This window comes from Carcharodon carcharias, chromosome 11 (assembly GCF_017639515.1).
Source record: "Carcharodon carcharias isolate sCarCar2 chromosome 11, sCarCar2.pri, whole genome shotgun sequence".
NCBI lineage: Eukaryota > Metazoa > Chordata > Chondrichthyes > Lamniformes > Lamnidae > Carcharodon > Carcharodon carcharias.
The window spans coordinates 29,475,619-29,492,442 of NC_054477.1; the positions used below are offsets into that span (position 1 = coordinate 29,475,619).

Consider the following 16,824-nt stretch of genomic DNA (forward strand, 5'->3'; position numbering starts at 1 on the left):
GAACAGTTAGAAGTAGCCAGCTTGAATCTTAAAAGGTAGGATTGTGATTAAAAAGAAAATTATATTGAAGATCCTTACTTTTTAATATCCTTTATGTGTCACAATATACATTCAGGACAAACTCTTAATACTATTCAGTTTCTACTCTCCAACAGTTTTCTTTTATTAACAATCTAACCTCTCAAACTTTCTCTGCTACTGAAACTGTGATTTACCTTGTACCATTTTCCAAGTGAACTCTCACAATCATACCTCTCAATCAGCAGCCACCAATGCACTAAAAGGGCAGAATTTGGTTGTGTTTAGGATATACAAACAGTCCCCTGGTACCATTAACTAAGTCCATTTTGCCTGCTTTGAGTCTTGCACGCAGCTTCCTGCAGCAACACTACTTCACACTGGGGTCTCCTGATTAAAGTGGGACAGTTGAGAGGTATGCTCGCAGCTAATTATTTCCTAAGTTGGCTTTTGAGGGACCTCCCAAAATTGGGAGTTGCGAATTATTACCTGCTCTTCTTCTTCGCTGCCTGTCCCACCTAAAGTCAAGGAGCTATGATTCTTGTAAGGGTCAGAATACTGTGGGATGGAATTAGGAAAAGGTTCAGTCAAAGATGGCAAATAAAAATGGACAAAATGATACAGAATAAAACTAAGAATCTGCTAATATTAACAATAGGATATAACTTATGAAGAACATGTGAAAGAAATTGGTTAGAAATTAAATTTTAAAAAAAAGCAAAAATGTATTATCTAGTGTGGCTATCGTAGTTACCAAGATAGCTCAAAGCACTGGTGTTGTACGTTTGAGAAGCAGAGACCAAAGGTGATTTGATCGAGGTGTATAAAATGATGAAGGGATTAGATTAGATAGGTTAGGGAGGACAGGGGGTCACAATCCAAAGTTATGTAAGGTCAAACTAGGTTGTCTCAGACTAGATGTGAAGATCGTCCTTTTCCCAGAGAATTGTGAAGATGTGGGACACAAATCCTCCCAATGTGTAACATGAATCAAGGCCAGAGTGGCTTTTAGTGATCTAATATTTAAACTCTCTTTTGATTTAGAGTTTCTTAATTTTCAACCCAATTTTAAAACATAAACTTTCTTTGTAACGTGAAATCTAAGTTTCTTTGGAATTGGCTATAAAAAAAAATGAGAACATAAGATAGAACAACCCAAACTGTTTGCTGTTGGTTCAAAAAGTGATTTTGCGAATGGGAGAGAGTCAAGGGCACAGTGCCTTTGGAGGGGATGAAAATATAATACATGCAAAACTGCAATAGAATGTATATTAGCACCTAGAAAATGCAAAACAATTATCTTTCTGCCCTTGTTAAAAAATTTATCACACGGCGACACTAGCACAATGTGATGTCAAACTGTAGTAAATCTATGTATGTGGGGAGCATACCAATTATACTGATAATCATATCTGGCAGTGTGGTTTTGTTTTCATGCAAATGTATGGCAAACATTGTCACTGGTTTCCAAATATGCAATGATGCAAATCACATTGAAAGACATTACCAGGTTACTTTTTCATCCTGTCACATTAATGTAAATGAGAATTTGGAAAGCCTGAAACATTTGCCTTGATAACCATTGTTGTGACAATTCTCAAAGAATCACCGCGAGCAGTTGGATATAAAAGTAATATACAACTAGAAAGTGATAGGGGAGCAAGATACCCTCTACGCATCGCTTACAAAGTATGGGTGTACGATAATGTTACTCATGGTCATTTCCCATGGTGGCAGAGAAGTTTTTATTTTGTTTAATGTGTGGAATCTCAACACCAGTTTACATTTCAAAGCAAACTGCTGAAAATCACCAAGGCAGCCAGCTGAATTATTGCTTATCCTGAAGTCCCATTGCAGGGCCAAATGTGGAAGGCGACTCTACTTTAGTGGGCTACAGGACCTGGGTTGGCATATTGCTGCCAGTAGCCAATTAAGAGGTGGCCACCAGGGCCGCCGTCCAATTAATGGCAGCCTGCACCAAAGAGCTACTAGCCCAATCAGAGGGCTATTAGCTCAGCAGTGCCACCACTAGTGGTGGCCATTGTTGAGGCTGCAGCTCCAGGGAGAGGAGAATGGCATTTTGAGGAAGCTGGGGCCTGGTAGCCAGGGGCTAGTGATTAGGGCAGGGCTGGGACAGAGGATCGTGGAGCGCCAGCGGTGCCATTGATTTGAGGATACTCATTGTTGCCAGGGATCCCCTCCATGGGCAGGGAGTACCCATCAAGGAGTGCCCTTCCGGAACCTGCTGGGAGACCTCAAGGATTTACCTGGTGATCTTTCCATGCAACAGCAAGCCTTCCTTAAATGGACAAATGTACACAGAGGCAGGAGCTGGGCCCTAATTGGCCACTTAAGTGGCTCAATTAATTGCCTAATTGGTGGATGAGTCACAAAGTTTCCTCCCACTGGTAACATGCAATGGCGCAGGAAGATGTCACACTCCCCTACTGATGCCTCCCTCCGCCATTTTGCCAGCCCTCTTGCTGTTAAGGGAATGTTAACTATGTTGTGAAGATACACAGGTGAAGGGCACTGTTTAATTAAAAAGAGAGACTGCTGGGACACTGGGCTGGTAGGTAGGAAGCAGACATATGTAATGCTGCATTCTGTGAAGCCCATTATCAAAGAACAGAGAAGTGTCTTGTTTCATAGTTTATCAACAGGCTTGAGATCCAAATAACATCTGCCTCCTGGCTGGTCACCAATGGGCCAGAAAAATTTAACCCAGCATTTCTGTCTGTTCAATATGAAGTCCATGCTCCACCACTGTAGCAAAATACTTCACTTAACTAAGTACACAGAGCTGTGTACTAGGGAGGTAGGAAGAATATAGTCAACTTAGGCCATGCTGGCCTAACACCTAATGTGACCTTCAGGACTTGGATCAGCTGAGGACTTGGATAAGCTTTCCATCAATGGGGAATGGTGTAAGCTGCAAAAGGGAGCTTAAAGAAGCAAGACTTTATTATCACTGTTCTTCTGGTATTGCCTCCACCTCATAAGGAAATCACCCAGCTGCTGATTAAAATATCATACTCAAGCAATTTCGTTATTGTTTTCAAGGGCAATTAAGGATGGGCAATAAATGCTGGCCTAGCCAGTGATGCCCACATCTCATGAAGGGAATAATAAAAGCATGTACTCCACCCAAAATGCATACTTTAACCTAATGTGGGAAACTGAGAGATAAATGCTTTGCATTTCATTTGTTTTAACCACACAGCAAGCAGTTCGGGTCTGGAATGCACTAACTGAAAGTGTGGCAGAGGCAGATTCAACTGAGGCATTCAAGAGGGCATTAGATGAATTTTTAAATAGAAACAATGTGCAGGGTTACGGGGAAAAGGCAGGAGAATGACACAAAGTCAATGTGCTCGTTCGGATAACTACTGCAGATACGATGGGCTGAATGGCCTCCTTCTGTGCTACATTACGTATTCCTAAATCATAGGCTGACTTCTACGGGAAGTCAGAGTTCCCGTGCTGCCCCCTGCTCACCCCCGGCTACAAAGCCAATTGGAGGTGCGTGCGTGTGCGTGCGTGGTGGACCCTTCGATGGCCTCAGTGGACCCATTAGGGAGAGACGCCCCACCCCTTGCTTGCTAGCAGCCCATGCAGGGAAACTTGCCGGGATGGCTGTTTGGAGTGGGCCTCTCCTGCCACCGTTTAAATCCTGGCGGCAGTTTGAGGCCCTTAAGAGAACGTTAACTGTCTGCTTAAGAACCTCAATTGGCCCATTGGTGGGTTGGGACCTGATGTCGCCTCCAACACTGGTATAATTGTGGTGGGGGCAAGGGCACTGGAAAGGTGATGGGTCGTCCACCGGATTTAACAAGCTCCCCAGCCTCCCACCTTCAAACCCTCTGGCGAGGCTGCGTTAAATCCAGCACATAGTATTCAATGATTAAAGTACACCCATAAGTTCCTGACATGTACATCAGGGCTCCTCATTGGCATCATGCACATGCATTTGTAAATTCCAGCCTCTTGAATATGCAACTTAATAAATCAATATTAAAAGCTAATAGCTAGGAAAGTTTATTTTTAAGCAGAAACTGGAATGAAGCTGAGAGCAACATATGTTTTGAGACAACTTTTAGGTAAAGGAGTAAATATGTTAATTGAAAATGAAATGTAATTAAATAAAAGACAGGACACACAACCTCCTGGCTGGAAGGGGAGTAAAGAGAATTGATGAGTTCAAGTATGTTATACCAAGAAGATATTTAGCAACTCATAACATGATGCTCAGTAGCTCGTCCCCTTTATTTTGTTCATTCAGCATGTTAGCCATATTCTCATGAAAATAAAAAAATGCCAGAAATGCAAAGCAGCTGTCAGTACCTGACGAGAGAAAAAACGAGTTAATGATGTGAATCGATACCTTCTGTTGTCACAAAAGGTTTCTATTCAGATCTGTGATTTCTCTTTTTGAAATGGACAGGTTGTGAGAGTCCATGTGGCATTTACCCAGGTTGTGTGTTAAATGTCCAAGACTCATCTTTGTGTGGTTTTAAAGACAAGTGCTTTCATTTCCTCCCCTCACTGTCTCTCCTTTCCTGAAGGTACTGGGGTAAATTTGATTTTAGATGATTACCAGATCAGCTACCCATTGCATATTTCTCCTCATATTCAGAAATGAAAATCAGATGTATGACCGGTGGTTGATCAGAATTCAGACATTTCATGCTATCATCTAAAATTAAAATGATCTCCATTGACTCCCTGCTGGGGTTCGGTTCTATAGGTACGCCACTCAATCTCTCATGATTAAACACTGGAATAGGAGCAGTGATTCCATGATCTGGTCCTCCCAGTCAGGAGTGATGGATACAGTCGCTGATCTTCTGAGCTGCGCTCCCTGAAAGCTTTGTGACCCACTGGGAGTGCTGGATCACCATAGGCTGTAATCTTCTGCTCTGGAGCCTAAGCTCAGTAGCGGGCATGGTAGTGAGAGTGATTTCCTCTGGGGTTGCACGGGCAGGGGGTTTGCAGGATGGCTGGCCACGAGCAATATTACACTGTTCAGCTCATTAAATATTCAGCTGTGAGGAGCTCGCCAATTCTCATGGTGGGGCAGGTAGGAAGTTGCCATCCTGTCGTTAGCTCATGGGATCGAAGGTCCAGGTGCCATATTTAAAGGGCACCCGGAGAGCCTGCACTATCCCTTTCACGTTTGCCCGGCCACTGCTCCACTCTTCCCGCTAACACTTCCTGCCCTCCTCAGTCATCCTCCTCGCAGCTTGCACTGCCACCACCCGCTCTCAAGCACAGGCTGCCATTTACAGGCACTCCCCAAAGAGAACAAAGCAGCGGTAACTCACCGTTAATCATGGAAGAAGTCTGCCTGACCAGGTGCATAACACATTTGTGCAGTCATAAAAGTGAACGTTGTCATTTCCCGCTGGCAGGGAACTTTACTTGGAGGGGCAACTTATTTCTGGTGGGCTGGCTTTTTAATGTGCATGCATGACATGCTAATGCACACAAAGGGGCTTCCTCACATTGTTAACTTGCTTTTAAAGTCCCGAGACCATGATTACTGAAGTTCATCATGCCGTTGAGAAACTGATTTTTGGCCTAATTAAGTTCCCTTGCCCAGCAAGCTTCCTGCTGCTGGTGGGACTGGAAGATTCCACCCATAGTCACTGTCTAGTTGGCTGTCTATTGCAATTACAATTAGTACAGTAATTTGACAATGAGAGCTCTTACCTTAGCTAAATAGCTGCGTGTTAAGATTTCATGTAGAGGGGAGCTTTCTTGAGGGCTCCGTGGTAATCCATCATCTTCAGAACTAGCACCAGTATCTTCTGTCTTCTTTGCTGGAATCGACATTGGAGGTGGTCCCAGTTTAATGTTGTCTTGTACCTTTAGCTGTAAAATATAGATTTTTTAGCAAATAAATGTTAGATTATCAGCAAGAACACTGACAGGGTATTTGCTATACACTTCACTACTCTTACAAGTATCTTTTAATCAGTGTTACGGCACAGAGAAAGTAAATGTTGAGCTGCTCAAATCCCAAAGGGAAACTTGAAACAACTGCCACAACGGTTTTGCAATTTGTACATTTATTTTGAGATGCGTGCCTTGAATTCGGTAGTAATAAGTCCACCGAGCCTTAGAGGGTTTTTACAAAACTAAATTAAATATTTATTAATAAAAGAAAAAAATTTAAGCTCATACATAGGCTTGCAAGTTACTACTATGGTAACTCCTAGCTCCCCTAGTTAATCTAATTCCCAGTTACACCTCCATTAAGGCAACAGTAAAACGCACACGTTTTAAAAGACCCAGGCAAAGTAATACAATACTCTGAACAGTTGAATTCATGTATGCAGCAACTGGAGGCTTAGAGGCCGGAGGTTTTTCACACTTGTTAGATCTTAGAATTCCTTCCCTTGCACACAGCCTTCTCTCTTTTATATATATTTTTCCTTTTGAATGCAAGTTCTCATTGTTCCATTATGTCTTTAGACTTTACCTCTCTAATAATAAAAATCTATCATGGTACCAATTTTACTAGTAATCTTTTGGAAAAATAAATACACGGTTTGGCTTATTCTGGCTAGGTGAAACATTTCACCCCCTCTTATGAATTCAAGCTACTCTGGTTTATTTAAAAGGCAAATGTTCCCTTTACATCTCAATTTCTAAACTTCATCGATGGTTACCTATTTAGCATTTCAAACCTAGTGCTTCTTCTTACATCAAAGCCTTCAGACCAGCTGCTTTAGTTCAATTAAGTCCCCCACACAGACACACACAAACACATAGACAGAGACCCCACTATTAGTCTACTTTACAATAAATTCCAAATAACATTATGAAAATTATAATATCTTCCTGATATCAGTTACAGTCAGTTGCATGTGAAAGCTAATCAATCACAGGCAGTAAAACTGTTCAAAGTGAATGGTTTCCACTAATACCACTGCCTTGTTAGGTTTGGTGACAGTGGATCAAGAATAGGGTACGCATAGAGGTGTAAAAGAAAGCACACAGATGTTAAAAAGGTATTTAATGCCTTGATTTGGTAGATCCCACTGGCTATCTTATGTGGAATGGAGCAAGTGGGGAGATTTGATCAAGTGTTAACCATGATATACGTGACTGCAGAGCAGTTGTGAAGAACGAGAAAGACCGTTGAACCTCGTCGGGATACCCAAGTTTCCATTCCTCTTGATATGCTTGGTTTATTGCCTTTGGAATTCTGAAGGAAAACGCACAAACCATTTCACACAATTTCATCTTGTAACAGTATGCTAGATTGGACTGTGACCACATTAGTTTAAGATCATCATACAAGATGCAGCCTGCTGTCTCCCTCCGATCGTTCATATAATTACTTCATTCGGACAGCAATTTAGATAAAAGTCAAAATTGGCAAAAACTAAAACAATGAGCTTACCTGCATTGATTCTTTTCGGGCGTTCAATAGATACCCCTGCTAATTCTCACTGTAGAAGCACCATCACCACTATCTAGAGCCCAGATTTTCGCAGACTCGTGACGACTCCAGAGGCATTTAAAAATGGTGAGCAGGGCCTGATTCCGGGATTCCTGCCCCATTCCTGGTGCCACCAATTTTCACTGGTGCAGGGTAAGTTGGCACCCTGCTCTCCTGACCAGGCTGGCTCCATCGTGGAGGTAGGCATCTCCTAGACCCCCCCCACAAATTTTGTGAAGGCCAGCTTCTCCGTGACCCAGAGGAGTCGTGAACCATGGATTCGAGAATCTTGAAAGATAAGTTCAAAAGGTCTTACCAGTGCACCCCAGCCTCTTCCATTCCAACTCAGTGCCAACTCATGCTTGCCACTCGCCCCCAAGGCCCCTTATAGTCCCCATTCCAATGCCCAGCAACTTATGTACCTTCCATCCAGTGGGGTGATGATGTAGTGATATTGTCACTGGACTAGTAATCCAGTGACCCAGGGTAACCCTGATGACCTGGGTTCAAATCCTGCCACTCACCGAGCTGGTCCAGTCCGAAAGCACGTAGCTGCTAGACTGGGTCTGACCTCATCCTTACCAACCTACCTACCTCAGATGCATCTGTCCGTGACATGCAGGGGATCAACCCTGGTTCAATGAAGAGTGCAGGAGGGCATGCCAGGAGCAGCACTAGGCTACCTAAAAATGAGGTGTAAACCTGATGAAGCTATAACACAGGATTACTTGCATGCCAAATAGCATAAGCAGCAAGTGATAGACAGGGCTAAGCAAGGGATCAGATCTAAGCTCTGCAGTCCTGCTGCACCCAGTCATGAATGGTGGTGGACAATTAAACAACTCACTGGAGGAGGAGGCTCCATAAATATCTCCATCTTGAACGTGGGGGGGCCCAGCCCATCAGTGCAAAAGGCTACAATCTTCAGCCAGAAGTGCCGAGTGGATGATCTATCGCGGCCTCCTCCAGAAGTCCCCAGCATCACAAATGTCAGCCTTCAGCCAATTGAATTCACTTCACGTGAAATCAAGAAACGGCTGAAGGCACTGGACACTGCAATAGTGCTGAAGACTTGTGCCACTAGCCAAGCTGTTCCAATACAGGCTATGCAGAAAATTGCCCAAATGTGTCAAAAGCAGGACAAATCCAACCCACCCAATTACCGCCCCATCAGTCTACTCTCGATCATCAGTAAAGTGATGGAAGGATTCATCAACAGTGCTATCAAGTGGCACTTGCTTAGCAATAACCTGCTCGCTGACGCTCAGTTTGGGTTCTGCCAGGGCCACTCTGCTCCTGACCTCATTGCAGCTTTGATTCAAACAAGGACAAAAGAGCTGAACTCCCAAGGTGAGGTGAAAGTGAATGCCCTTGACATCAGGGCAGCATTTGACCAAGTGTGGCAACAAGGAGCAAAACTCCTGGAGTCAATTAGAATCTTGGGGAAACTCTCCACTGGCTGGAGTCAGACCTAGCATTAGGAAAATGGTGGTAGCTGTTGGAGGTCAGTCATCTCAGCTCTCGGGCATCACTGCAGGAGTTCCTCAGGGTACTATCCCCAGCCCAACCATCTTCAGCTGCTTCACCAATGACTCTCCTTCCATCATAAGGTCAGAAGTGTCAATGTTCGCTGATGATTGCAAAATGTTCAGCACCATTTCCAACCCTTCAGATACTGAAGCAGTCCATGTCCAAATGCAGCAAGATCTGGTCAATATCCAGGCTTGGGCTGACAAGTGGCAAGTAACATTTGGGCCACACATGTGCCAAATGGTTGGATTCTCTCTTGTTGGAGAGAATCGCCCCTTGATGTTCAATGGCATTATCATCACTGAGTCCCCCTCTATCAACATCCTGGGGAGTTACCATTGACCAGAAACTGAACTGGACTAGCCATATAAATACTGTGGCTACAAGAGCAAGTCAGAGGCTAGGAATCCTGTGGTGAGTAACTCACCTCCTGACTCCCCAAAGCCTACAAGGCACAAGTCAGGAGTGTGATGGAATACTAAAGGCCATCAATATAAGATAGTCACCAAAAATTACAATAGGGAATTCAGGAAAATTTCTTTATCCAAGAAGTGGTGGGAATGTGGAATTCTGTACCACTGGGAGTGACTGAAGCAAATAGTATAGATGCATTTAGGAAGAAACTAGACAAGCACGTGAGAGAGAAGGGAATGGCCTGTTTCTGCACCACATATTCTACTTAATCCTGTTTGTAATCATTTACAGGCTGAATTTACTGCTCATCCTTAACAAATTTGTTCAAAACTTTAACCGCAGTTCCCTCTCTCCAAATGTAACTGCTGTCGTGAATTGAGAAATATCTGCCATTTAAAACGACTCTATCTCAGTAAAAAGAAATCAAGGTCATTACCTGGCACAAGCTGCTTGCTGGAACTTGTTCCTGATCTCACCACAGCCTCCTACACAATTAATCCTCCCAGACATTTACTGACTGCAACACACAGGTGCTCTGTCAACATGGGAGTTCACTTCTCTTTAAATATTGGGACTTTAATAGGTCTGCTTCTATAGAGCACCGGGTCACTTGAGCTAGTGGAAGACAAATTACAAACTGTGCAATTGTATATTCCATTGTACATGGAGTAACTGCAGATTTGGTATTGGTGGAACAACATTAGCAGCCCTGATCTAGGTAGATTTAGGTGCACTGATTCATCCATTTGTTTCTACTGATTTAACTAATTAATCACTGAGAGTCTGTTGGCCTCTGTTTGATGTTCTGCTGAAATAGAAATCAATATGAGTCTTATATAGAATTGTGAAATATGCAATCTAGTAGGACTGTATATTAGCTGTGTAAAATGGGCCAGATTTTGCTTTCAAAATAACGCTGAGAGGTTAGGAATCCCGTGGTGAGTAACTCACTTCCTGGCTACCCAAAGCCTGTCCACCAGCCACAAGGCATAACTCAGGAGTGTGACGGAATACTCCCCGCTTGCCTGGATGAGTGCAATTCCAACAACACACAAGAAGCTTGACACCCTCCAGGACAAAGCAGTCCACTTGATTGGTACCCCATCCACAAACACCCACTCCCTCCATCACTGACACACAGTAGCAGCAATGTGTACCATCTACAAGATACACTACAGGAATTCGCCAAGGCTTCTTGGAGAGCAGCTTCCAAACCCACAACCACTACCATCTAAAAGGGCAGGGGCAGCAAATGCATGCGAACGCCACCAGCTGGAAGTTCCCCTCCAAGTCACTCACCATCCTGACTTGGAAATATATTGCCGTTCCTTCACTGTCACTGGGTCAAAATCCTGGAACTCCCTCCCTAACGGCACTGTGAGTGTAACTACACCATAAGGGCTGCAGCGGTTCAATGTGGCAGCTCACTACCCACCTTCTCAAGGGCAATTAGGGATGGACAATAAATGCTGGTTTTGCCAGCAAAGCCCACATCCCGTGAATAAAAACTCAGTCGTTCAGGCATAAACGTTACAGCAACTTCAGGTGAGGGACAGCTGCACAGTTAAATGTGAATATCCAACAGTTGCTGTCCAAGATGTACTGCTCCGCCATTAACTTCACAAAAATGGCAAGCTTGCTGTCAGCTTCATTATTGGATGTCATGAAGTTGCAGCGTTTACACAGTAGACACAAACTAAACTTCCCACAGCAAGTTAAGTCTCATCATTTCAAGTTGAAGTATCCTTTTAATGATGTGATAAGTATAAATTATTGCCTGCCTAGCTAATACTGAAAATTAACTATGACGATTGTGAAGTCTCATTGATTCAGGGATTAATTGTTGTTGAAGGTTTTATAAGTGAAAATTTAAAATGCCTTTTTTTTTTTACTTTGCCTTTCTGCCTCATTTTTTCTCTCTCTTCTTTCAATCTTCTTTCCCTCTATTTCTTTTTTTGTATCTGATTTGACAAGGAATTCACCCAATTTAATTTACACTTCTGTCTCAGTGGCTGTTCACAATGACCTGGATTTTGCAGGGTTTTTGAGGGTGAACTGTAAGTGTTCATTGTCATTACCCCTCTGGAACTGAGCACAACATTAAGAATTAGCGATCAGTGACTTAGTGCTCCACCACAGAGTGTGCTGTGGAAACCACCACCATCACTGCACCCCCCCCACCCCCCCCCAGCCCCCCCCCCCCCCCCAAACCGCTGCCACCCCCATCCCCGATAGCTGGCAATCACACAAATCAGTGAGAACTCCGCCTTCTCCACTCTCACGTTGCTGTTAGAAACCCCATAAAAAGTTAAACCTTGTGCAATCAGGTGTAAACTGTGTTTTCAATGGCAAAGTAAGTAATAACTATTGCTGGACAACTGAACTGTCCTTGAAAAAAGAAGTTCATATTCACAGTGTTGTAAAATGTCTCCATTTAATTAGCGGATTTATTAAACAAAATTTTTAATTACTAAAAAAAACATAATACTTCAACTTCTACCTTCACCCTATGTGTATGTCCCAATATTTAATTTGTTCCACATAAAAATATTTTTAAAATTATTTTTATTTTAGTGTTTTTTCTTTCCTGGATGGCTGTCTGTGAAAATCCTCGACAGTGATTGGCTGGTGGACAGCATGATGACATCACTGCAGTTTCACACTGGGAATCCCCAGTAAAGAACACTGCAAGCAATTTCAATACCACTACACGGTGATAGAGGTGACATTTCTCACCACACAGATCACCTGATCTCTCAGCTTTCTTCGAGGTCAGTCAAGGAGGTAAACAGTTGCTTGCCCTGTGCATCAGGTCCCAGGTCAAAATCCTGGAACTCCCTTCCTAACTGTGCTGTGGGTGTATCTATACCACATAGACTGCAGCGGTTCAAGAAGGCAGCTCACCACCACCTTTTCAAGGGCATCTAGGGATGGGCAATAAATGCTGGCCTAGCCAGCGAAGCCCACATCCCATGAATGAGAAAACAGATTCCTGGTTTCCCTCACTGCACTGTTTTCAGCTTATACTTTCACAAACCTGCAGTGCAAAATAATTAAAAACAGGATGTAAAAGATCTCCCAAGGCACCATTTCGAAGAAGAGCAGAGGAGTTATCCCCATTGTCTTGACCTGGCCCTTAATCAACATCACAAAAACAGACTGGTCATCATCACATTGCTATTTGTGGGAGCTTTCTGTGCACATATTTCCTGCTGCGCTTCCTACACCACAACAGCAACTACACTTCAAAAGTACTTAGATGGCTGTAAAGCACCTTGAGGCCTCCGCTGGTCGTTAAAAGCGCCCAATAATTGCAAGTTTTTTTTAAAAGAAACATGCAAGGACAAGTCTAACAATCAGTAGACATGGTTGGATGCCCTGTCATTATACAATCTGGAACAGTTTTTGTTCAGTTGCATGGGGAAGTGTGATTTGTTTCACTCCTAGGTATACCTGGTGATATTTAGATGGTGCCATTAATAACTAATCCTTTGGTCAGTGCTGTTTTTTCAACCCTGTTGCTGTTGATTTGTAAGCAGTGTTATGGGAGGCAGAGTTGAGGGGAAGGTGCCATTTGTGCTATTGTGATGGTAATTTTCAGACTGCAAATGAATACATGCTCAGTGTTTTACAAACACGTGAATGTATTTGTTTCATTGCTTGTCAAAAAATTCTGACTTCTTTTATTACAAGTCCCCTTGCATCTCGAGTGATCCTTTAGCCTGAATTCTAAATAATCTTATATGCAACATCTCAGCCATTTTACCCACAGGAGAGAGAAAGGTATGATGAGCCCTTACCTCTGTCAATAAACATGATTCCAGGAGAACTCTCAGGAGGAAAGCAGCTCTTAAATGCATTGGGAAATTATGTCAAAAGAAAATTGTCAGTAAAGGCTACACTGCATAATGCAATTGAAGTGATGTCCCTGCTTTTCTCAAGTAGGGCAAGAGATTGTGCTCTTGATTTTTTTTCCCAGCCTAAATACTGGCAGTGCTTGTGTGGCTTTTTGTTTGCAAGCTGAACATAATGCAGTAACAGAAGGATGACATTACTGGGAAGTAGGTCTGCTATGATAAGAATTCATATTGACATACTAATCACAGCAGAGTATAACTAATGTGAGTAAACTGTCTCCTGGTCAGAGTCAAATTCCATTGTTGGACGCCTACTTGCCCTCAGATCGAATTACAGGTCATTCCACGCTCAGAAATTGTGACATGGTAAATGGGAAAATAATATGGTAGGATTATCAAAAGTGCTCGGTGTCAGGTTATACCTCCGCAGTGGTAATATTATAACCATCACACAGGCAGTATTGGAATTCCTTGAATTGAGCTAAAAAGCTACTGTTGCAGTATGGCTTTCAATGTAATCCACACAATAATCACACCCCTACACCTAATCACCATCCAATGACCCTTGGTGGAAAGAACGTATGGTATGGGAGGACATCAGGCAAGGACAGAAATGGATTCTTCTGTAATGCTCCACGAACCAATGAATTGCATAGACATTTGCTGCCTATAGACTCACAATGGATTATGACCACTAAGTGTATGAAAAAAATAAATGCCACTTAACCAACCAGGATGATAAAGCATGTTTGCAAAAGGATATGACTTGTTCATTACCTGTAAAGCTTTGATAGGTCCAGAGACACTCTCCTGAGAAAACACTCGTACAGGCTTAACAGGTTGTTGCACAGATGTGTCTGGGATGAAGATGCTGTCGTGTGACAGTGCTCTGATTCCCATGATACTTTTGTAAGCACTGTAAGAGGAAACAAACAAAACCGCTGTACCAGAGACCATATGCTGTGGTTACACAAAGAGTCAACAATGTTGTGCTGAGATAATTTGTTCCATTACCGATGTATTTAGTGGTCACCAGAAGCTGTATTGTATTGCAGGAATTCAACATTAGAATATTAGGACGAGCCATATTGCACGCCATTAAACATTTATAGATGAGCAAAAACTCAATGTTTAACTCCCTTTATTTTGAACACATTTAGGAAATTAGGGGGTTTTAAACCCAGAAGCACTGGAAATCAAAATATTGTAAGAAACTTGCAAAAATGCCATATAGGTAACACAATTAGCAGTATGTACAAAAAGAGCAACATCCAAAAGTGATAATAGAAGCAAAATACTGCAGATGCTGGGAATCTGAAATAAAATCAGAAAGTGCAGGAAAAACTCAGCAGGTCTGGCAGCATCTGAGGGGAGAGAAACAGAGTTAACGTTTCAAGTCCAATAAGACTCTTCTTCGGAACTGATAAACGAGAAATCCTCCAAAAAAATAAAATAAAAATGATTCTGCTTTTGTTTGCTCTTAATTGTTCTCATGATAATTTATTAAGACTGACAGAACCCAGTGGCAACACAATGTGCTCAGAGAATGAACCTTCTCAATCCACAACACTGCCCTGAGGTGACATCAGGATGCCTTCCAGGTGTTTTAACCATTCTCAGGAGGGAGCTTTGTAACTCCAAGAGATTGAGAGAGGATAGGTCATAGACAGCAAGTTTTCCACCCAATAAAGCACCAGAAAGTCTCCAGGGGAGAGCTATAAACATGAGAAAACAACAGATCACGGAACACTGGCTGTTTCCAGCATTAATAATTCTTTCACAATATATTACAACAAGCCATTCTCAGAGAGCCAGAAGTTTTCCATATTCAGCTCTAATCCTCAGATTCATGGCTTAATTCTGTATTTCTTAAGTATTCCGGTAAACTGAACCTACTCTGAGCAAGTTAAATCCATTTATCTAAATAGAAGTTTGAACCATGAACCATGCTCGAAAAATTAGATGAATTTATAAATTCACAGAATTGTTACAGTGCAGAAGGAGGCCATTCAGCCCATCGCGCAAACACCAGCTCACTGAATGAGCAATTCACCTAGTACCATACCCCCACCTTCTCCCCGTAACTGTGCACCTTGTTCCTTTTAAAATAACTGGCTGATTCCCTTTTGAATGCCTCGATTGAACCTCCCTCCACCACATAATCATCATTTGCCCAAGTGTATAAATTTCAGTACATGTTCATTGAATGACCATCCACCACTGTCCATTTGTATAACAGAGGATTCAACTGAATGAAAGCAAATGACAACCTTATATGAGTTTCAACAGAAAGAGGATAAACTTCAGTTGAAAGGGGAAAGTAGAAATTGGAGACATATCACTCCACTTTGGAGATAAAGGGGATTTATTTGGTAAGAATAGCAGAGACTTTATGCAATTTAAGCAAGCAGTCCAACTAGATTAAAGCAGAATAGAACATATAATTATTGGTATGTGCCATAATTTAAAAAATGCAAATACAAAGCTGTTTCCAATCAGAGGAATAATGAAAAAGAGACTGTTGTATCTAAAATTTTCACCAGTTATTTTTTGCATGCTTCACAGCCCTAATAGTCGTAAGAACAGCATTAAACAAATTATTCTTCTGGTCCATCTTAAGAGTCCCTTTGGTTATTGCTTGTCTGTTCAGCTGTCTAAGGAATATGCTTTAAAATGTTTTAATTAAAGAAATTATTTTATTTTGACCAATGGAGATAATAGCACTAAGCTGAAAATACAAAATTGGGCAATAAATTTTAAATAATTTTAAAATTAAAGTCAAATTTCTAAACACGGGGAGTTGGGAGGAAGTAAAATCAGAATTACTTTGTTTGAAAAATAGGTTGATTTGCTTTGTTTCCCCCAAATTCAATGCGTAAATACCCTAAAGGCCTGACACCGCATAGCCCGATTCCTCAAGGAGTCCAGCTGTTGTCTTTTCTTCTCCTTCAAAGCATGGGTCACTTTTGGAAGTCTCAGAATAAAAGCACTACACAAATTTTCAGGAAGTGCAGTGAGGTTGGGCTGGATTTTCATCCTTATATTACAGCAGTGACTACACTTCCAAAGTTGTTCACTGGCCTTTTGCAAAGATCTGAGGTTGCAAAAGGCTCTATATAAATGGAAATCTCCCTTTCTTTGGAGCATTTTAATATAGAGCAAGGTTCAGGTGGTGGTAAAGTGTGCGTTATTGTATTCTATTGGTCTTGTTCACTTGCTTGTTCACCATTTTTTTTCAAATAAGTGACAAAAGAAAACACATCCCAATTGTCAGAAGTAACACTTAGGAAAAAATGGAATTGTACTGTTTTTAATTCACAATTTCTATACATAAATGATCATTTCAATTGTTTTTGTACTAAATTCCTATTTTGCTGTGTTATTTCCATTGCTTGATTCAAATTATCGAAAATCTCCATTTCTTTTTAACCGTAGTGGTATTGTCACTGGACTGGTAATCCAGAGACCCAGGGTAATGCTCTGGGGACCTGGGTTCAAATCTTGCCATGGCAGATGGTGGAATTTGATTTCAATAAATATCTGGAATTGAAAGTC

General features: G+C 42.0%; 1 protein-coding gene across 9 annotated transcripts in view; it reads right to left on the reverse strand.

Moving 5' to 3' along the window:
• The window catches only part of LOC121284238 (CRACD-like protein), a 197,060-nt gene that overhangs the window by 39,120 nt on the left and 141,116 nt on the right, over nt 1-16,824 (reverse strand). For 8 of the 9 annotated variants that reach the window (XM_041199549.1, XM_041199545.1, XM_041199548.1 and 5 more), the window contains 3 exons: nt 14,047-14,185; nt 5,731-5,892; nt 508-576 (listed from right to left, as the gene is read on the reverse strand). In XM_041199549.1, the coding sequence (XP_041055483.1) occupies nt 508-576; nt 5,731-5,892; nt 14,047-14,185 (370 nt within the window). The remainder of the gene's footprint in view (nt 1-507; nt 577-5,730; nt 5,893-14,046; nt 14,186-16,824) is intronic. The other variant, XM_041199544.1, reaches the window with a different exon arrangement.